Source organism: Carassius carassius, chromosome 46, assembly GCF_963082965.1.
Source record: "Carassius carassius chromosome 46, fCarCar2.1, whole genome shotgun sequence".
In the NCBI taxonomy this organism is placed as follows: Eukaryota; Metazoa; Chordata; class Actinopteri; order Cypriniformes; family Cyprinidae; genus Carassius; species Carassius carassius.
The window spans coordinates 25828830-25852242 of NC_081800.1; the positions used below are offsets into that span (position 1 = coordinate 25828830).

At 39.6% G+C, this 23413-nt stretch overlaps 1 protein-coding gene and 1 pseudogene across 1 annotated transcript; both read right to left on the minus strand.

The window, feature by feature from the left end:
* Positions 1 to 329: 329 nt before the first annotated feature.
* On the minus strand, positions 330 to 12887 carry LOC132129741 (E3 ubiquitin-protein ligase TRIM39-like). The gene is made up of 7 exons (XM_059541451.1): positions 12831 to 12887; positions 11599 to 12152; positions 6321 to 6416; positions 5900 to 6133; positions 5536 to 5674; positions 1462 to 1488; positions 330 to 1334 (listed from the first exon to the last, which is right to left on the minus strand). The coding sequence occupies exons 2-7, from the start codon at positions 12148 to 12150 to the stop codon at positions 787 to 789; spliced, it is 1596 nt and encodes a 531-aa protein (XP_059397434.1). The 5' UTR covers positions 12151 to 12152; positions 12831 to 12887; the 3' UTR covers positions 330 to 786.
* A 2056-nt stretch (positions 12888 to 14943) lies between these two features.
* On the minus strand, positions 14944 to 23244 carry LOC132129742 (E3 ubiquitin-protein ligase TRIM39-like; annotated as a pseudogene).
* Positions 23245 to 23413: the final 169 nt, after the last annotated feature.

Below are 23413 nucleotides of genomic sequence, written 5' to 3' on the forward strand. Positions count from 1 at the left end.
GTAGTCCAGCTGTCGTGTTATGCGGCTGATCTTGTTTCTTGACTCATCTAGGTGAGTTTCAAGGGCTTTTATTCTGCAGTTCTTGTCTCTGAAGTTGGCCTTTGCCTTTTCCAGGAACTGCACACATTCTCCACCATTTTTGCAGAGCGCCGTGTTTTCAAATGTCTGATTATAGGACTCCATATTTAAATGTCCATCTGTTGATGTGGACACACACACAATGTTTAAACTAAGGAATTGTACCATTTTAACTCAGTTTAAACAATTTATATGTTTTCTATTTTAAATAAAATATAGGTTCATGAGATTTTCAAATCATTGTATTCTGTTTTTATTTACATTTTCCACAGTGTTCCAACTTTCTTGGAACTTGGGTTGTATGAGGTTATGAATCAGAATCAGAAAGAGTTTTATTGTTATTATTGTTTACACACGCAAGGAATTTGTCTCTGTGTCAAGAGCTGCCTGTACATATCTGTTACACAGTGCAGACATACTTATAATTAAAGGTAATAATAACACTAATAACAAAGAGATAAAAAATAGAGAAAAAGAAAATGCCAATAGACAGTGATTTGTGTGAAATATTAGGACCGATTTCAAAATAAACAAAACATTTTAATCTGGGGACCAGGTTAAAAAAGTAAATAATAAAAATGAGCTTCCATTCGTGGAAATGAAAATCCAGTGCAGGGTTTTCATGGTCCAGTCTGCAGAAAATGGCCCTTGCATAGTTAATCTTTCCAGATTTCATGTTCCATATTTAAGGGAAATTTACTGATCATCTCATCTGTTAATGAGATGAGTTGTGATAATCAGTGGGTTTGAGTTTTTACCTTCATCATTATCACATGGGCTAAAATATGGATAGAGTTTGTCAGTAAAGGTCTGACCAGTGAAAGAGTAGATATGAGATCTGGAGCCCATGTCATAAAAAGAGACCAGACCCTCCTCATAATCCACAAACACTCCCACCTTCTCAGGTTTCACTTTCAGAGACAAAGAGACAGGTGGACGTTCACAAGCTTTAAAGTGATTCTCATTCTTTAGAATCACAGTCCAGAATCCATTCACTGGAGTCAGTTTCATTGTCTTCTTCCTGTTAACAGACTCTCTGGCCACTCCTAAACTCCACTCACTCTTTCCCTTCACCTGCACCTCATAGTAAAATCTCCCTGAACTGAATCCCTGCTTTGCCAGAACACACAAAACATCATCAAATCTCTTTGGGTTTTCTGGGACGTCCTGCTTAATATCTCCATCACTCACTTGTTTTCCATTACCAGACAGGATGAGATATGGATTCGCTGTATCAGAATCCAGAGTCAAATCCACTAGATGAGAGAATAGACATTTTCAATGAACTTCACAACAAACATTTTCATATAATACAGATTATAATAATATAAACAAGTATTATTGTAATGTGTGTAGGAGAAATTGGTGTCAGTCACACTGTACCTGCGAACTTCTGTAGACACTTCAATCCTGTGGACACAGATGACAATATGATGATTAATTATTTATAGAAATATTAGAGGTTAACAAAGAGTTTATTTCTATTGTCAGCATCATCCATCAGTTTGAAGAACAGAATTGAATGTCTTTATTTCAAGGGTCTCCAACTGGGCCAATTAATGTTTGATGACAAGTATTTCTTGTTCAAAAATTAAAACAAGGGTAAAAAAACATCACAAAATCTATTTTAAATATAGGCACCCTGAAAAGAAAGCAAGAGCACCCTCAGTTGATACTGCAATGACATAATATTATTTCCGAAACTGATTTAGCAAACGCTCCATTGTTTTTTTAGCTCTGAAAAACGGGAAATGTGTTTAGCGTGTTTTTGGAGTGGTGAGAAATGTAGCCAATTACAGAAATGTCTGTTGATCTCTTGAACGCAAAGACCAGTCAGATGTGTCAGAAGCTGTCCAAATGAAGTTCTTAGCAATGCATATTACTAATCAAAAATTAAGTTTCTGTAAGGTCTGTTTTGGTTCATGTTATTGTTTTCATGTATTTTATTTTGTAGTTTAATTTATGCTGTTTGTGTCATGCCTCCCTTGCCCTCTTGTTGTCTTTCTATTGGTTCCTCTGGTTCCTTGTGTCATGTTCTGATTGGTTTATTGTCTTGTCATGTGATTATTAGTTCTGTTTAATCTTTGGTTGCTTTAGTCACGTGTCTTTTTTCCATTGGTTTGTTCTTGTCATGTGACCTGTATTGTCTGTTATAAATAGCCATCTTTTTGCCATTGTGCTCTGTTGTGTATTAATGTTGTAACCTGCTGTCGGTGAGTCTAGTCTGTTCATGCCACGTCAAGTCTGTTTTTGTCACGTCTGTTCAAGTCCCATCTAGTCAAATCAAGTCTGTTCATTCCTCGTCAAGTCAAGTCAAGTCAAATCAAGTATTTGTTTATTGTTTGGATTGCACCTGTAAATAAACTGCACTTGGGTTCATCTACGCTCGCCTAAGTAGACTACTCGTTACAGTTTTAATATATTCAGAGTAGGAAATTTACTAAATATCTTCATGGGACATGATCTTTACTTAATATCCTAAAGATTTTATGCATAAAAGAAAAATCGATAATTTTGACCAATGCAACAAATATACCCCAGTCTCTTAAGACTACTTTTGTGCTTTAGGGTCACATATCGGTTATTTGAGATGTAAAGTTTCTTAATTTTCCTTGTGTGGTGGGAAATGCTTTTTATGACAGGTAATCTAATCAACTCAAAAAACCTACAAAGTTTCCCTGTGTCTTCAAAATGATCTCTGACAATCATTGACACCCCTCACAAGGAGTGTAATTTACATAAATTAATTGCCAATAAGCTGGCTGGTCACAGAGTTCTGTATCCTAGCATGTTAACAGAAAGTTGAGTGGAACGAAAAAGTGTGGAAGAAAAAATGCAAAACCAAGTGAGAGAACTGTAGTCTTATGAGAATTGTCAAGCAAACTGGATTCAAGAATTTTAGATAACTTTCCAGGGAATGCACTGAGGCTGGGGTCAAGGCATCAAGAGCAACCACACACAGGCGTGTCTAGGAATTTGGCTACAGCTGTTGTATTCCTCTTGTTAAGCCACTCCTGAACAACAGACAACGTCAGAGGTGTCTTACCTGGCAAAATATCGGTGCTGGTATTGCTAGATCTCAGTGCTGCGTTTGACACTGTCGATAATAACATACTACTAGAGAGACTGGAAAACTGGGTCTGGCTTTCTGGGATTGTACTCAAATGGTTCAGGTCATACTTAGAAGGGAGAGGTTATTATTCAAGTTTATTTTTATTTTATTTTTATTATGTGAGTCTAGGAGAGCATAAGTCTAAGTGGACATCCATGACATGTGGAGTCCCACAAGGCTCAATTATTGCACCGCTCTTGTTTAGCCTGTATATGCTTCCACTAAGTTAAATAATGAGAAAGAACCAAATCACAGCTATGCTGATGATACCCAGATTTACCTAGCCTTATCTCCAAATGACTACAGCCCCATGTGACTACAGACTCCCTCTGCCAATGCATTGGCTCCTCACCGGCCTTCACAAAAAGACCATTAGACAGCTGCAGCTCATCCAGAACGCTGTTGCCAGGATTCTGAATAGAACCAGAAAATCTGAGCATATCACACCAGTCCTCAGGTCCTTACACTGGCTTCCAGTTACATTTAGGATTGATTTTAAAGTAATTTTACTCGTATATAAGTCACTAAATGACCTAGGACCGAAATATATTTCAGATATGTTCACTGAACATAAACCTAACAGACCACTCAGATCAATAGGATCGAGTCAGTTAGAAATACCAAGGGTCCACACAAAACAAGGGGAGTCCTCCTTTAGTTACTATGCTGCCCGCAGTTGGAATCAGCTTCCAGAAGAGATCAGATGTGCTAAAACACTAGTCACATTTAAATCTAGACTTAAAACTCATCTGTTTAGCTGTGCATTTATTGAATGAGCACTGTGCAATGTCTGAACTGATTGCATTATATTTTCAGTTTTTTTATTTTATTTTATTTTTTTATGTAAAATCATTTTCTAACTGTTTTTAAATTCATTTTAAGTACATGTTTTAATCATTTTAAAAGTTTTAAAATTGCTTGTTTTATTTTTGTTATTATTTTTCTTCATGATTATTTTACTTTCTTTTATGTAAAGCACTTTGAATTACCATTGTGTACGAAATGTGCTATATAAATAAACTTGCCTTGTCTTGCCTTGCCTTACCTGGGCTAAGGAGAAGAATAACTGGACTGTTGCCCAGTTGTTCAAAGCCCTTTTTTCAGATGAGAGCAAGTTTTGTATTTCATTTGGAAACCAAGGTCCTAGAGTCTGGAGGAAGGGTGTAAAAGCTCATAGCCCAAGTTGCTTGAAGTTCAGTGTTAGGTTTCCACAGTTTGTTATGATTTGGGGTTCAATGTCATCTGCTGGTGTTGGTCCATTGTGTTTTTTGAAAACCAAAGTCACTGGACCCGTTTAACAAGAAATTTTGGAGCACTTCATGCTTCTGGTGACCAGCTTTTTGAAGATGATGATTTAATTTTCCAGCAGAATATGCCACCTACCCACACTGCCAAAAGCACCAAAAGTTGGTTAAAGGACCATGGTGTTGGTTTGCTTGACTGGTGGTCACCAACAACTCACTTTTTTAATTGGTTTTATGAAGTATTCTAATTTGTTGAGATAGTGAATTGGTGGGTTTCGTTAAATGTGAGCCAAAATCATCACAATTAAAAGAACCAAAGACTTTCACAATTTTAATTGAATTACTGAAATAAATGAACTTTTCCTCTACATTATAATTTATTGAAAAGCACCTGTTTTAGTCGTGTCTTCTTATGAAAGGCAAAAACAGAGTAGATTCACTTTCTCAACGAAACAGTGTCACACACCGCGGCCTTGAGTGAGTGAAGGCCAGAGTCCTAGAGTGAATCACGGCCAGCTGGAGTGAGCAGAGGCGGATTTTACGAAGGAGTGTACCTTGTGCTTTTGCAACCACATTTGACGACCCCGGGCTGGATGCTGCTTCGTCCACGGTGAAATCCCATTCTGCGATCTACAGTGCAAAGTCGAAGTGTTTCCTCAGCGACCAGCACGAATTAGCTCCAGGCATGACGAATCAGAAATTGTCCTCTTTTGGAAGGCCAAACAAAGTAGTTTCGCTTTCACAGTGAAACACACAGCGTCTATACGACATGCTGGCGTCTATTACAATACTACAATGATAATAAAAGGTATGCTGCCTTTCGTTTCAGGAGAGAGTAGACAAGTCAAGTCAACTTTTATAAAGAATATCTCTTTGTGTTTGAAACTTTAGTCTTTGCAACTCTACAGATCTTATTTTTGCACCAAGAGCTTGTAACACTCCAAAGAGAATTGAAAATTTGAGCCCTTTAATACTTACATCATGTTCATGACACGTTGCTTTTTGGTATTCACAAGTAATACTTATTTAACTGGTTATGGAATTAGTTAAAGTTGGATAGAAGTTAACATAAGAAATCTATTTACTGTGATATTAACATACCTGACTGACAGAGTTTTTCATTTAGAGTTTTCTCCAGCTGAATCAAAGCTCTTTTGATAGGAAGCACATTCACATCAGATTCAGTCCTGATCTCAGTCCAGTTCTTGATGTGTGGATGACTGCAAAGGGATGAGAACTTCTACAGCAGGAGACAGAAGTAAATACTAGTAAATATGTTCTTTTTTTTTTTACTTTAAAAAGGGAAAAGGTTTCTAACAAAGTTAACTAAGTTTTCTGATTTGACTTCATTATGCTTTCATCTCTTTCATACTATTTCTAAAGACCACAGCTAATCAGGTTTGTCAAAAGAGCATTTGATAAATAATATTCTCTATTCTCAGTGCTGATACAGATGTTGACAGACCTGCAGGAGGTGCAGATGATCATCTGTGTGTGAGATCTGCTCCAGCTCAGTGTTTCTCTTCTTCAGATCAGTGATTTCCTGCTGCAGCTCTTTAATGAGATCTTCAGCCTGTTTCTCTGCTGCTTTCTGCTGTTCCTCCATCATCTTCAGCAGCTCAGACTGACATCTCTCAATGGAGCGGATCAGATCAGTGAAGAGCTCAACACTGGACGATTTATATTCCTCTGTGTTCCTCTGATCAATGAGATTAATTAACTAAATATTCTATATGACAATCAATCTATTATGTTAAAAAAATTTTTTACCTCATTGTTACTTGAAACAAGATTTTTTTTAATAAATTTATTTTAGCACATTTATTACAGAGACTGAAATGTTATGAGGCATACCATTATTAATTGGAATAATTTTCCCCACTCACCTTTCTCAGCTCTACTGAGTGCTGGATCTCTTGAATCTTCTTCATTCTCTTCTGGATCATCTGCTGTACATCTGTCTGTGTCTGAAACAGCTGAATCTACAGACAGAGAAAAAGAGAGAGCTTCCATCAAAGTCTGTCTTTGAATAAGGATTAAAGGAAATGTTCCCGGTTTCTTAACTGTAACCTTGTTCCCTGAGAAAGAGGAACGAGATGCTCTAACACAGCGATAGAATTGCCCTGGCGGTAATATAGCTTCAGTTGATGACGTCATCGGAGCGCGCCGCAACACGGGGCTATAAATAGATAAGCCACAGGTGCATCAACAGGACATTTTGTCTGCATAGCAGTCCTGGGACATCAGCATGGCAATGCAGCGCAGCATCTCGTACAGTTAACCCCCCATTATGGGACTCACAGCTGAAAGTGCTCTACCTAACTTATAATTGTAATAGTTTCCTACTTCAGTGTGTTACAAACATAATTGTGGTGTCTTTAGAAAGAAGACCCTTTGGGCTTCACTTTTTATCAACCAGATTTGATAATGCTCAAAAATATTAAAAGTTATAGACACTGAAGTGCCTTGAATTTTTTTTTACCACTCTTAAATATTTTTTTATTTGATATAAAAATACATGAAATGAGTCCTGTAGCAATCTAGAAAAGTAATGGGTTGAAAGCCACATGTCTCATGAGTTTCTATTTCAAATCTGAATAAAATATCATGAAAAATGAGACTCCTGCAAATATTTTTATGAGACTATGTCTACACCCCCCCAAATATAAGAAAATATATTTCCCAATAGTATTAAAGGCTTCTACAAACTATTTAGTCAGTAAACATACCACTGCATAGTTTTTTTCAATTATAAAACACTAGACAGAATCTTAGACATCATAAGTGATTTATTTGAGCACTAGAAAAACAATAAGAATAATTTGAGTAAGAAAAATAAGAATAATAAGAAAAATAAAAAAAAAGATTTAACTTTGTTTGCCAATATAGAACATCCTGAGTTTGCTAGAGATGCATTTTTTACAATGAATTACGATGCAAATAAGTGCTGATGTGCTGATGGCCACTTATACAGATGGTAATAACACAAATGTGCCAAAGTAAATAATCCACTCTCTCCATTCATATAGACGCGTTCACTTTGATAGCCGTGATCATTCAGTAATAGCGAGCTGATTTGGGCTGATTTGCACTCAAACAGATGGTAATCATGCAGATACATTCACATTCAACATAAAACACACTCTCACATATATAAAAACTGTCGAAAATGAAAAGAAACAAAGACAAAAGCGATCGCTGTAAGTTCCGCCTCCATCAGCTGACAGGTGCGTCAGAGCGTGTCACTAGCTCTCAGGAGACGTTAATAACGGATTATAATGGATAATAACATCCATAACGGATGCAAACAATTCTGTCGCTGAAGAAATGAAACGTAAACAAAGGAATTATGATCCATATTACAACGTTATTGCTTCGTTGGACTAAACGTGTTCCATGAGATGTCGTTCAGTGGACCCTTACCTTCCTAACTAAACCAGGATTTACAGCTGTGATATTTACAGCTTATGACTTGTTATTACGACGGATATGGTATGTAGAGCTTTTTCATTGCTTATTTTTTTATGTGTACTGCTTACACAAATGTAGCAAATACAGTCTTTATAAGCTTTCCATTGAAAAACAGCGATCTGTCGTCGATGCTTGAGGCTTAGATCTTTATAATGATACATAGATTGTCAAGATTACATTTTTCCCGTTTCATTTAATCTATTCATAAACACTGACACGTGCGAGTTGAGTGGCTTTGAGGACGAGGGCGTCGGGGTGCAGGCTAAGAGGTTAAGTAACCGGGAATGTTCCCTTTTGAAAGCTTCAGTCAATGCTGCGCTGCTCAGCGCATTGGGAATGAGAATACCCACGCCGCCGTGCTCGAAAATGTCTGGACCCCTAAGGTTGTGCAGGAGTGCTACCAACCCACAAGAAGGCCTCAGATATTAGCTTGTGATGTTGACTCAAGGACATGAGAGCCCGGAGTAGCATAAACATCCAAACTATAAAATCTTATGAATGTGTGCGGAGAGTACCGACCTGCCGCATCACAAACCTGTTGTAAGGGGGCACCCCTTGCTTAAGCACTAGAGGAGGCGACCCCCCTTGTGGAGTGAGCTCTAAGACCTATAGGCGAAGCCTCATAAACCAAAGCAATAGCATCCCTGACCCAATGAGACATGGTCTGCCTGGTGGCAGCTGCTCCTCTGTTACTACCACCATAACAGACGAACAGTTGCTCCGACTTATGCCACTGACTAGTGTGGTGGACGTAAGTCTGAAGAGCACGGACTGGACACAGTCTATAAGATTTCTCCTGCTCCAGCGTTGTGAACGGCGGAGGGCAGAAGGCCTCTAGAATGACCGGAAGTACAGCTGAAAACGGAACCGTAGGCAGGTAATCAGGATGAGGATGCAAACTCACTTTCACCATCCCTGGGGCAAAGTCTAAGCATGATGGTGAGATAGACAGAGCCTGCATATCCCCAATTCTCTTCAAAGAAGTTATTGCCATGAGAAAAAACATTTTATAGTCAGAGGTTTATCAGACGCTGATTCTAAAGGTTCAAAGGGGTTTCAACCAGGCCCTCGAGAACTATAGCTAAGTTGCAAGAAGGCATCTTGACCCAGAGAGAAGTAGAGGGGACATTGCACTGCCTGTTGGGAGGCGAAGAGGTCCACCTCCGCTTTGTAAAATTTTCTCAAATCTGTTTAACTACTAATGGAGTTTCCATTCCCCCGTCGGTAGTGTCTGTCTGGAGAGTAAATCTGCTCCCACATAGCATGTAAGAGGAAGAGGACCCAAAGAAAAATCTGCCTCGCTATTCTGTTCAGATTGTGTGAGTGCAGACCTCCCTGGTGATTTATATAAGAGACTGTCACTTTGTTGTCCACCCGTACTAGGACATGACAGCCCCTTAATTGATGGAGAAAATATTTCAGAGCCAGAAATACAGCCATCAGCTCGCGGCAATTGATGTGCTCTCCCATTCCCCTTGAGCTGGATGGCCAACAAAGACCACTCCCCAGCCCATCAGGGAGGCATCCGTCGTTAGCAGTCTGTGACGACACAGTGCCCCTAGAGTGGGACCCAAGGCAAGGAACCGGGGTCTGAGCCACAGAGATAGTGTACGAAGCCCACGGTGCGTCACTTTTATTTGCTTTTGAGGATTGGCTCTTGGATGAAATCCTCTGGCTTTTAGCCACAAATAAAATGGTCTCATGTGCAACAGCCCCAGAGGAATCACCGAAGATGCTGAAGCCATGAAACCTAACATCATTCGGAACTTATGAACAGTGCGATCTTGGCCTATCCTGACCTCGCTCATGGTCTGTCGAATGGTCTCGATTCGAACGGGAGACAGTTGTGCCCGCATTGTGATCGAATCCCAAACGGTCCCGACATAAGTTGCTCTCTGGGCCGGATAAAGAACACTTTTCTTGGTGTTGAGTCTCAACCCTAGAGAAACTAGATGAGCTAAGACGATATCTCTGTGTTGTAGCGCCATCTCTTGCGATTGTGCTAGTATTAACCAATTGTTGATGTAATTAAAAATGCAAATGCTCTGGAGTCATAATGGAGCCAGCGCTGCATCCATGCATTTTGTGTATGTGCGGGGTGATAAGGCTAGTCCAAATGGAAGAACCTGAAATTGGTACGCTTCGCCCCCAAAAGCGAACCTCAGGAATTTCCAGTGTTGTGCTATAACAGCCCGACTCACTCTTTGGAAGAGGAACATGTTCTATGGCCTCTTTGCTCAGAAGAGTTTGCATCTCTTATGACAGTGTGTGCATCAGGTCCGGTTTCGCGGAAGTAGAGACCACGTCTTTGAAACGTAGAGGACGACGAATAAATTGGATCCTGTACCCTATCTGTACTGTGCTTAATACCCACACAGAAATGCCTGGCAGAAGTTTCCACAATGTCAGACTCTCTGAGAGTGGTACCAATTTTAACACTTCCTTTTGAGGGGATGTTAGATGTTCTGTGTCCTGAATGATGGCAGGAAACACCTAATATCTTGCTGGAAACCACTGCCCCCTGAGGCACAAGAGGTGGCGGGGATGGAGGGGTTTTGTGAGGGTAACTAGCTCGGTGCCCTGAAGTGGCGGACCGGCAGGGGATGACTGTACTAGCTGCTTTAGAGACATCCGTAGAGGTAGCGAGCCTCTTAGCACCACTAGGTTTCCGGGCAGTAACTGAGAGAAACGCTCGCTGGAGATCGCTGTGCCCTGAAACACCGGCAGGGTTGGCAGAATGATCTCCTGAGGGCACTGAGGAGAGACGGGCACTGTTGTAATGCAGTGCCAATGGCCCCTCCCCTTGAGTGCAGCGAGGAAGGAACTGACAAATGCTTCTTCAATGCCTAACTAAAGCTGACATAGAACGGCCATTGGCAGCCGTTTGCTTGGTCGCATGGGGAGACAAATCCGTGGCTTGACGAAGCTCAGCGACCGCTTCCTCGTGTGCCTAGAGCCACTAGCTTCAAGATCACAAGAAGGGATGCGTGGATCAGGTGATGCAGCAAGCGAATTTTTCGGACCCGTCGCTCGCTCGTCATGCAGATCCCTACGAGAGCCCCACGATGATAATGTGGGTGCGGTCTAGAAATAGTTCAGACGAGAGCAAAGCATTTTCTTCACTGTGAACGGTTCACAATGCTCGCACTAGCCTTTCTCTACAACCATAACCGTGTTCTTTTCCTCAACAAACAAAACTGTAATCATGTGTATCCAGTTCAGACATAGAAAGTGAGCATGGAGGAACACAACACTTACCGTTTCGTTGTCTCATCCTAACGAAGATTTGTAGCAAGTGAAAGAATTTTCCTTGCGCACACATGCACAGAATAATCTGAAGACAAAATGTCCTGTGGCTTATCTATTTATAGCCCCGTGTTGCGGGTGCGCTCCGATGACGTCATCAACCAAGGCTATATTACCGCCGGGTCAATTCTATCGACGTGTTACACACATTATTCACAGCTGGTCACGAATAAGACGTTTCCCAATGCGCTGAGCAGCGCAGCATCGACTGAAGCTTTCGAAAGGGAACCAAAATTATTAATGACACCTCTTTCACTACATTAGTGTTTGTCCAGTCAAACTGAATGAAATGAAAGGGCAATCCTTTGAAAATGTCTTGCAATTTCAACACAGAGAAAAGAACTACATTTAATGTTGATTTTAAAGTGTTTTGTTTGTAACTCTTGCCTTCTTCTGTTGACTCTCCTCCTCTATAGGAACAGTGTTGTGAGTCCTGTGGTCTCCTTCAGTGCAGGACAAACACACACACATCTGATCATCTCTGCAGAACAGCTCCAGAGGTCTCTCATGTTTCTGGCATATAAAATCCTCCAGATTTTCCACAGCGTTGATCAGTGTGTGTTTCTTTAGACGTGGGACTCTGAGATGAGGCTCCAGGTGAGTCTCACAGTAAGAGCTTTGACACGTCAGACAGGACTTCACAGCTTTCTGCTTTCTTTCATCACAGAAGTCACAAAACACCTCACATTTTTCTAGATTAAGCTTCTCGTTAAAGTGTTGCACAACCTCTCTGAGTTTTGTATTAATCTCAAGATCAGGTCTTCTGCTGAATTGTTCTTCACAGAGAGAACAGAAGCAAGTCTGTGAGTTTGTCCAACAGTTGTTGAGGCAGCTCCTGCAGAAGTTGTGTCCACATGGAGTGGTGACTGGATCAGAAAACACATCCAGACAGATGGGGCACTGGAGCTCTTCATTTAGTGGACCACTGGAGGATGCCATGACTGAAAAGATAAGTAATAACAATATTTCATATGCATAGCTAAATATAGCAGATTTGATAAAACTAATGTGCACTTAGTCATTAAGTTTGTGTGCAAAGAAAATAATGTTGCATGTTAAAAATGATTCTAACTAAAAAATGTAACCACTGTAGACATAAAGCAATATGTCAAAGCAGTTTCTGACAGGAGATTAGAGCTAACCTGCCTCCACCGCTAAATCTTCACTCGGCTTTAAGCTCCGCCCTTACTTCCTGTAAGACTGCTGTTCTGTTGCTTCAGATGGCTCTGAGGCACTGCAGTGGATAGTTTTGGGTGGTAGATCAAGTATCTTTCACAAGAAAGAAGTTTTTACACTTTTAATAATTTTATTTATGAACAACAACACAGAAAAAGTGTGTGTGCAATATTTCAAACAAATAAACCACTGAAATAAATAACCACAAATACCTGTTAACATCAGGTGCTATTTTTGTTTAATGAAGTTATGATTTTCACCGAACTGTGTTCATTCTGTCTGCAGTTCAAGCACCTGTTTTACTGTTTCTTGTTTTGAAGCCTTTAACAGCACACATCAAACTTTGGTTTACAGACAAATAAATGACATATTTTTAAAGTACTTTTTGATACTGCTTCATGCTATTAAACTACTAAACTAGTTCTTTCATTTCCATCACTTACCTGTGAGTAAATATCAGGTCTGATCATTAATTTCAGTTGTTGCTTGATGAAGCTTCCTGTTCATCTGTTTCATTTCACTTTCACTGCAGTCTTTAACTCACTTGCAGTGATGTCATACAGTAGCTCCGCCCATGAAACCTTTTAAGGCTGATGATACACGGGGCAACTCTTTGAGCAATTTTACCATCAACAGGCAACCAGGTGAGACACAGGGCCCACAACCGATCTAAAGCGCTCAAATATAATTTTGTAACCCATTCTCTATGTGAAAATGCTGAAAAAACATTTCTCAGAAACGTTCCCCGTGTATCATCACCTTCAGAATCCAGAGACACACAGGACTCAGAGCTCAGCCTCGCTTTACTCTGTTCCACTGACGCTCAGGAGAGTGTGTGACAGTCCATTGACACTACATTGTGAAGAAGGAATGGTTTCCTGTCGACCTCAAACCACAAGAGAGTGAGTGGAGTTTACTATTAAACACTCCACCAGAGACTTTTTCTCTGGTTATTGTGCCCAAATTATCTGAATTAGCATCTGCATTTGTCAAGCATCACTTGATCATGAGCTGACAGTCAGGATCCGATTCCAGAAGCCTCTGTCACGAGTGTTGAAGAACGTTTTGTTCTGTAAAGAAGGATTGGGATCGCAGAGCTTCAGAAAGATCATGAATGGTTAAGACTGTGTTTAGGAGCATTTTAATCTCAGGTGTGACGTGTTTATGCACCTTAGATTTGTTCACTTTACTACATTAGATATGATTAACTGTATTTAGAGTGGAAGGCTTCCTGTAAGATTATACTCTTGTTCTGTCTGTCAGTGATGTGAAGAAGCTTGTGACGGTTACACTGATGGAGAAGTTTGTTTCTAGCGTCTCTGTCTCTCAGAAGCTCCTGGCATCGATGGACTGTCGTCAGTTCACTCAAGAGCACAGATTCACTCAGATTGAGCTCAAACCAAGGTATAAGAGAGAACCTTCATCGTAAAGTCTTCTAATGCTCTCTGTTCTCTAAAAATAATGTTAACTTGACTGAAGGCTCATGAACACTAAATAATAATTCAGATAAAACTGATGCAAGTCAGCAACAAAGATCCTTAATGCTTTATTCATATCATAATGTCGATCTATAATCATTTCTGAACTTAATGAATTTAAATCATTCTCCAGTGTGTATTTGGTAAGCAATTTTAAAAGTTTAAAAGCAATATTTGTTGCATAATTTACTTTATTACAATGCGGTAGTAATTCTTATATAAACCAAGAACTGCAATCTTTTACATGTAATTCAGTGTTAACACGTAGAACACACCTTTACTTTCAACAAAAGCCATCTCTGAACTGCAAAGCTGGAACAGAATCTGACAAGGCGTTTATTTACAGACTGTTTAATTCTGCTGAAGTGCACATTTCTACACAAACATTGTCATCTAAATAGACTATTAAAAAAACAGGAACTCAGCTGCAATATCATGACAAATATCATTTTTTGTTGATTATTGTTCTTAATATTGTAATAATAATTATGAATGTAGGCTAATAGAAACGCTACATACAAAAGAAGATAAGAGCCATTTATGAATTAGTTCTTTGTTTTTAATGCTTTAGATAATCAAGACTTCACATTGTTATTTCAGTAGCATAAAAAACAAAATGGTTATTCGGACTGTGAATAAATGATATAAAGCGAGCAAAGTTAGTTATGCACTTTTGCAAAAACACCCGTTATAATCACTGAAGCTGTCTTGACTGCAAAATTAGTTTTGTTGGTATTTTTCCCAAGTCCCAACACTGTACTGTATAAATTGTAGACAGTTTACCATATTAGGGAGATTTACACTATTTTTTATTGAAAAGTTGATATTAAAGCTGAGGATAAAATATTACGTTAGGCATAATGGGATTTTTTTTTATAGAAATATGTAGACTCATAACAAATTGGAGTCTGATTATCAAGTTTAAAAAAGTGAGTATTTAAAAGAAATTAGCTTCCATTTTGGAAAATCAAAGCTGTATTTAGACAAAATGATTTTTTATTTTAAAGCTACATAAATCTTCATATAGATAATCGTTTAGATTTCATATTTCATATTTTGGGGGTCCATTTTCATATAATTGTTAATTTGAACTGATTGGTGAGATGATCAGTGGGTTTGAGTTTTTACCTTTATCATTACCACCTGGGTTAAAATATGGATAGAGTTTGTCAGTGAAAGTCTGACCAGTGAAAGAGTAGATATGAGATCTGGAGCCCACATCATAAAAAGAGACCAGACCCTCCTCATAATCCACAAACACTCCCACCTTCTCAAGTGTCTTTGTGTTAGGGAAAGTGATTGATAGATTATCACAAGCTATATACTGACTCTGATTAATCAATATCATTAACCAGAGACCATCCTCAGGGCTCAGACTAATGTTCCCCTTCCTCTTAACAGATTTTCTGGCCACTCCTAAACCCCACCCAGTCTTTCCCTTCACCTGCACCTCATAATAAAAGCTCCCGGATCTGAATCCCTGCTTTGCCAAAACACAAATGTCTTCAAATCTCTTTGGGTTTTCTGGGACGTCCTGTTTAATGGCTCCACGACTGACTTGTTTTCCATCATCAGACAGGATGAGATATGAACCAGTTGTATCAGGATCCAGAGTCACATCCACTAGATGAGAGAACAGATATCAATCAACTACAGGACAAATGTTATTTATTGCAGACTATAACAATATAACATTGTATTGTTAGTGTATTGAAGAAAATGGTGTAAAGAACACATTACCTGCAAACTTCTGTGCCCAGTCCAACCCTGTGGAGACATTTTTATAGTTTGTACATAGATAGTTACATCATGTCCCTTACAGATTGCTAAAGTGATTAAAAACAAATACTATGAGATGAGTGACAATGTGGATATAACTTTATATAGAAAGGGTTTCTTGAGTGATTTTATCATACCAGTATAATGCAACATGGTTTTGTAAATCTTTTGACAGTGTGATTATTTTTAAACTTGAGACTAAAGGCTTGGATACACTACATAACTTTTAAAATCTGAACAGCATTTAAAAACATGACATCCTACACTTGCTGATTTTATAAATAGTTACAGAGGAAATACTGGCCATCATTCACTAAAAGACTTAATATGGGTGCAAAATATTAAACATGTTTGATCTCTGATGACTGAATAGAGCTTTAAAGAAAAAAAAATCTGAGTTTGTGACCAGGGCCGGTTCTTAACAGCTATAGAAGGGTGGCATTTTTCCTGTTGTGGGGGGGTGAGGGGCTGTATTGCAAGAGGAAAAAAATCTAGATATATATACTGTAGATATTGCTATATTAACTAAATTTTCTATAGGCTATTATATGTACAATGGGAAAAAAAGCTTGGGCAGCCTAAAACATCATGCACTTTCACTACAAAATACACTTTTTTTCTTTATTGAATAATAATAATAAAAATAATAATAATAAAAACCTCTTTGTTCTCTTTCTGTGTACCATTGTTTCTAAAAAAAATGTATTTATTCCAAACATATTCATGTCTGGAACCTTACATTATTGTTTTGAGGAAAACATTAAGACCAGCCCACTATGGTAATAGAAAAGGAACTAGAAAAATAAAATAAAATAGTGTAATCTTCATCTTATTCTGATTGGATGGCTAAGACAGTAATTTGGGTGGGATCAGCACACCCCTGCCCATGCCTGGAGCCGGCCCTGTTTGTGACCATCGTGGCAGGTTAGGACACTGTTAAATAAAGTGTGTTTCTCAAACAGAAGTCTGTTTCAGTCAGTAGTTCAGTCCTTCGGAGGCTTGTAGTCTAGAGTCCTCCTCTGCATTAAATGCTAGAATGAGACAGTAAGCACGTGGATACATCACATACAGAGCTGGATTATCCATAAGGGCGCTTGGGCCAGTGCCCAGGGGCACCAACCATTCACAACAACTACGGGGGCACCACATGACACAAGCTTAAAAAATATTTTTCGTAAATTGTTTTATTATTAACTTGAAATTCTTGAAAGACCATACATAACTCGTTTATGAACACTAACTTAACAACAACAATAATAAATTATAAATAAAGATTACATGACCACTATCAGTCCCCCCCTTCCGTCCCCAATCTGTCAGAGTTGAGTTGGTCGACAACAAGTATGCACAAATGTATCTTTTTTTTTTAACGGCTACAGAAAAATTAAAATGGACAGACGTCAATTGAGTGGTTTTGCAAAAAGAAAGTTAAAGAAAGACAAGGACGCTAGACGTTTAGCTACAATTCAAAATGTTCCAGGCAGTGCTTTAAGTGGCCCAAAAGAGGTGCCGGTACTCTATTATAGCCTATATATATTTTTTTTATTTCATCCCCTGTTGTAACACCAACTATATTTAAGGGGTTTTATATACAGCAGTCAACAGACGACCTTATATAAAATAATAAATCCTTTTATTAGTTTGTGGATTTGCTTTTAAGGGGGGTGTCTGCAGTCTTGGGTGACGGGATGGGGGGCTTATGATATTAGACTTCGTAGCCTATAATAAAAGATAATGAATTTCAAACCTTAACTAAACACATTTTTATTCAAAGATCAACTGTAAATCAGACCTTTCTGTAACACTAACGCTAATGAACTTAAACTTATTTTTTGTACACAGTGCCGGGAACTGTCAATCACTCCTGTACGCGTGCATCACTGTCCTCCTCGCAACTTGCGCTCTCTTCATCAAGATTTAAAACAAAAAGGGGACAAAAAGGTCGTATTGTCTTTGTGCATATAGATTAATTAGATAAATGAATATCTAAATTCGTGCCTCGCCGCCTACGGTATTTTTTTAGAACTTAGAAAAAAGATGCTGCAGCCAATGAGCAGCCGGCGGGGGCTGGTTGCAGGACGACTCAACCTCCGCAGACAGTTTTTAATGTTTATCAGACAATAACTACTCAAGATTTTGCTTTAGTCTAATTTTCGGGACAATTAGGGCCAGATTCGGGATTCGGGACAACAGTTTAGATTCCGGGACTGTCCCGAATTTTTCCGGACGTCTGGTCACCCTACCTGAAAGAGCTACTGCATTACTTCATTAGCTTGCGTCTGAACTGCAGCGATATCATTCAGGCTTGGTGGAGTGTCAGCCAGCAAATCATCTGATTCTGACCCTGTTGTCTTAGTACTCAGAGTTTGAAGCCAGGAGAGCATATTAAGTATTGTTCACTGTATTTGTATTTTTATCGAGCCGAGTGTGCACATTTCACACACACACTCTGGCTACGTTGAGTTGTTGCTGACAACGGCAAAAGCAACGCATGCGCTTTTCACTTGTTAAACTCAAGAATGTATGGGTAATGTAGTCTCTGCTCTCGGTGGGATGAATTAGGAAGCTTGCATTGTGAAGGGCGCTCTGAAAAGTGGCAGCGCAGGCAAAAGATTAAAACCTCTATTAAAACAGATGTCCAAATGAGCGTAAAAGCACGTTCTGGGCGCATGGAGAGGTGGCGGTACACTCAAGAGCTATATTTGGAAGTGGCGGTACTGAGTACCGGTGCGTACCGGCCCACTTAAAGCACTGGTTCCAGGGATCGAAAGTTTTTTTTAAACGAATGAAGAATGAGATCAGGACGACAATGACACAGAAGTGATCCCTGTTTCCCATTGAAGTTAAAGTTAAAACATTACCATTACCGCGAGAGGGCACTCTATACTGCTCAGTGCTCCTGTAGTCTACACTGAAAACATAGAGCGCCCTCTCGCGGCTGTAGACGGTAATGTTTTCTCTTGGTTCTAAATAAATGCGACTTATAGTCCAGTGCGATTTATATGTTTTTTTCCTTGTCATGACGTATTTTTGGACTGATGCAACTTATACTTAGGTGTGACTTATAGTCCGAAAAATACGGTAGTTGGACAAGTTAAAAAATAACATTTGAGAAATCACCTTAATTATGTCTGATGGGGGGGGGGGGGTGGCTTTTGAGGTATAGTGCCAGGGGGCACCACACTGTCTTAATACAGCCCTGATCACATATGTTCCCGCTTTCATCGTCACAGGGCAAAAATACTAATAAAACAGAATTTTGGGTAAAATACTTTGTATTACAACTCTTCATATTATTTGGCTTTCTATTAATGCAATGCAATGAATCACAGCCGTCTCCAATGGCTTACATTATCAGCAGTTTTTGAGTAATTGAAAGTCGCGGAGGATACATCCCAAGCATCCTTCAAATTCAGCTCAATAATTATTATTCATTACATTTATATAGCACTTTTCTAGGCACTCAAAGTGCTTGCATAGTCAGGGGGTATCTCCTCATCCACCACCAGTGTGCAGCATCCACCTGGATGATGCGATGGCAGCCATATTGCGCCAGAACGCCCACCACACATCAGCTTACTGGTGGAAAGGAGACAGAGTGATGAAGCCAATCAGCAGATATGGGGATTGTTAGGAGGCCATGATGGTCAGAGGCCAATGGGCGAATTTAGCCAGGATGCCGAGGTCACACCTCTACTCTTTTCTAAAGACATCCTGGGACTTTTACTGACCACAGAGAGTCAGGACCTCGGTTTATCGTCTCATCCAAAGGACGGTGCTTGTTGACAGTATAGTGTCCCCATCACTACACTGGGGCGCTAGGACCCACACAGACCACAGGGTGAGCACCCCCTGCTGGCCTCACTAGCACCTCTTCCAGCAGCAACCTAGTTTCTCAGGAGCTCTCCCATCCAGGTACTGACCAGCTCAGCTCAGCCCTGCTTAGCTTCAGTGGGAAATTGGTTTTGGGCTCCAGGGTGATATGGCTGCCAGCGATATTCAATGAAGGATGTGGAATGATGGGTACCTTTCAAGGATCCTTCTGATTGAGACGGTCTTCAGTGACATTTGATAGGATGCAGCCTTCTATTTGAGAAGCACCAATAGTTTGTGCTCTAAAGTACCACACACAACCTGAAAAGTGAAGCCAAAACATTTTGATCGCCATCTGTATCTGTATATAGAATACGAAGACATGTCACTGTATAGTTTTGAATGGTGTGTAACAGCTTTAACTCTGTTACCTTAGTGGTTATATTTTTCCACACCATTAGGGGGCGCTAATCATCTTCATAGATGAGTATTTAGCCAGGTACTATACCTGAAGAAGTAGGCAAGCAGGTGGATAGAGGAAGCAATGGCTTCCTTGAGCTATTCCATTTGACGTTTAAAGGTCCTATGATTGAGGAATGTGTTTCCTTTTTGGTCAATCAGTAAGTAGTGTTTTTTTCCTCAAAATTACCAAAAACAGAGTGTACATTTATTTAATGTATAGCTATGATATGGAGTGTGTTGAGCGTTGGTCTATTCATGCTAATTGTGAATGTGTCGTCTATTTAGATGGACCTTTTTATTCCTGTGCTTTCTTACATGGGTGAAAGTACTTGCTTCAGCTAACGTTCTGCTTTATGGTTGGATGCTTGAATTGTGATGCCTGGACCATAACGTGAGCACTAGAGGGTTTGGATTGCACTTGTGGAAGACAGGAGGACACTTTTCCTAGTTGCAACATTGGGACTATCTACTTAAACGTGTGGACTTTTGCAAGGACATTTCATCCGTTATCAAGCTTTGTCGGCTTCACCATAAGCTAAGTTTTGTAATTCATTTTTCCAGTCAAGATTCCCAAACGCTTAATTTTCTTGTTTGATGTCTGATGTAACTGATGTTTTCCTGTTTTCTACCTTGTTTATTATTTTGTTTTGTTTTTGTATAATACAAACGTTTGAGATTTTGGGTTGGTGAATACATTATAAGCAAAGTATTTCTGAGTAAACCAGAGCAAACTAGTCTTTCTTTTACCTAAGTTAATATCAAGCCTTGCCATCTCTACTCTGATATATAACTTAAGTCCAAAAAGGGGTAAGGGTTATAGGTGGAAAAATGCAATGCTCAATATGGGCGCTCTATTGAACGAAGCCTTCTGAGTAAAAGAGCCGACCGCTAATCTGTAAAGTCCTCGCATCACTGCAACTTGTTGTAAGTCCCGGATGCTATAGAAACATTCAGCGTTCTGAGACATGTGCATGCACACTGGCTTGTCTAGCCTGAATAATTAGCTTTTTAAAATGCTATTTGAGCAAAAGAAACATCATCTATGAGACAGAGGTCACAATGAATTTGTGATTGGTTCTGCAGGAGTTCCACCTCACGATCTCTTCAGCAGACTCTGGGCCTAAATGACGTAATTTTCAGGAGATAAATGGCCATACTGTTTTGGTTTCACTTTTCTATGGAAAAAAAGTGGAGTTGAGTCGTCCATCTTTTTTTACAGTCTATGCTGTGGTCAGAAAGACTATCACCAGTATATCACAGATTCACAGAATTGGATTTAACCCCCAAAAAAACATGAAAAAATATTTTCTTAAAGGTGCTGAAAACAAAATATATATTTCAATCAGGACCACTTCCGTCAAGTATATTTATGACAATAATAATTGCATACAGTTAGTGTTTGCGGTATGGTTATGTTCTGGGCAACGCTCCACACGCCTGTCCATGCAGCCATGCTTGGACAGAGCGGTGAGAGCAGCAAGACAAACCCCCCTGGGGTACAGAACAGAACCATTATAAGCATATATAATTACAATTCACAATTACATGAGTTGTAAACAAAATGTCATAGAGACTGCTTCCAATGAAGACACTGTAAAGAAAGAACAAGTTAGATCGGATTACAGGTTCAGTTGGTGGAGTTGGGGTTGGAGGAGGGAGTTTATTGCAAGCAGCAATGCGATGGAAGAGACACTGAATAATGGGAATTTAAATAGACCGCAGGTGATAGGTGTCAAGACTGGATTGGTACACGTCAGGAACAGCTGACTGTCAGCTGATGCAAGCGTGACTAACATGGCCTGACTGAACTAACACGATGCTCGATATTCACTATATTGGATGTTCACATACCAGTTTGACAGAGTTTTTCATTAAGTGTCTGATGAGTTTTCTTCAGTTGAGTCAGAGCTCTATGCATTGAGTACACATTCACATCAGAGTCGATCCTGATCTCAGTCCAGTTCTTGGTGTTTGGACGGCTGCACAGGGTTGAGTACATCTACAGCAGGAGACGGAATATGATTACATATGCACATTTGAGTTAAATTTTTCCTAATATGGATTAGTCTCATACTGTCCTGTATGATTTAAAAAAACTAGTAAGAAAAAAATGGTCAAGTAGCTCACTAGAATTGGAAACAGTGCTTGTCCTTTAATATTCTCTATTCTCAGTGATGATACAGATGTTGACAGACCTGCAGGAGGTGCAGATGATCATCTGTGTGTGAGATCTGCTCCAGCTCAGTGTTTCTCTTCTTCAGATCAGTGATTTCCTGCTGCAGCTCTTTAATGAGATCTTCAGCCTGTTTCTCTGCTGCTTTCTGCTGTTCCTCCATCATCTTCAGCAGCTCAGACTGACATCTCTCAATGGAGCGGATCAGATCAGTGAAGAGCTCAACACTGGACGATTTCTCTTCCTCTGTGTTCCTCTGATCAATGAGATTATCTGAATATTCTATATGACAATCAATCTATTATGTTATCTCTTTTATTGACCTCATTGTTACCTTTAACATGATTTTTTTAATCCATTTATTTTAGCACAAATATTATGCGGCATACCATTATTAATTGGAATAATTTTCCCCAATCACCTTTCTCAGCTCTACTGAGTGCTGGATCTCTTGAATCTTCTTCATTCTGTTCTGGATCATCTGCTGCACATCTGTCTGTGTCTGAAACAGCTGAATCTACAGACAGAGAAAAAGAGAGAGCTTGCAATTTCAACACAGAGAAAAGAACTGCATTAAATGTTGATTTTAAAGTGTTTTGTTTGTAACTCTTGCCTTCTTCTGTTGACTCTCCTCCTCTATAGGAACAGTGTTGTGTGTCCTGTGGTCTCCTTCAGTGCAGGACAAACACACACGCGTCTGATCATCTCTGCAGAACAGCTCCAGAGGTCTCTCGTGTTTCTGGCATATAAAATCCTCCAGATTTTCCACAGCGTTGATCAGTGTGTGTTTCTTTAGACGTGGGACTCTGTGATGAGGCTCCAGGTGAGTCTCACAGTAAGAGCTTTGACACGTCAGACAGGACTTCACAGCTTTCTGCTTTCTTTCATCACAGAAGTCACACAACACCTCAGATTTTCCACTCAGAAGTGTTGTGCAACCTCTCTGAGTGTTGTATTGATCTCAAGATCAGGCTTTTTGCTGAATATTTCATTACAGAGTGGACAGAAGCAGGTCTGTGTGTTTGTCCAGCTCTTGTTCAGGTAGCTTCTGCAGAAGTTGTGTCCACATGGAGTGGTGACTGGATCAGAAAACACATCCAGACAGATGGAGCACTGGAGCTCTTCATTAAGTGGACCACTGGAGGATGCCATGACTGACAAAACAAACAATATACAATCCACTGTTTAGATTAACATCTTTGATAATACTGAGGTACACTTCAATATTTGGCCCTTCAGAAGTAGCTGTACATTATGACAAAATATATTCCACATGTACAGATTACAGATTTCATTGAATCTGTCTTCTACTTTTGACACC

Coding starts and splice junctions, on each gene's coding strand:
- LOC132129741 (XM_059541451.1), bottom strand. CDS start 12,150: ATGGCATCCTCCAGTGGTCCACTAAATGAAGAGCTCCAGTGCCCCATC. Junction 1,489..5,535: donor TGAAAAACTCTGTCAGTCAG/GTATGTTAATAT, acceptor CTGTGTCCACAG/GATTGAAGTGTCTACAGAAG. Junction 1,335..1,461: donor GTGTCTACAGAAGTTCGCAG/GTACAGTGTGAC, acceptor TCTCTCATCTAG/TGGATTTGACTCTGGATTCT.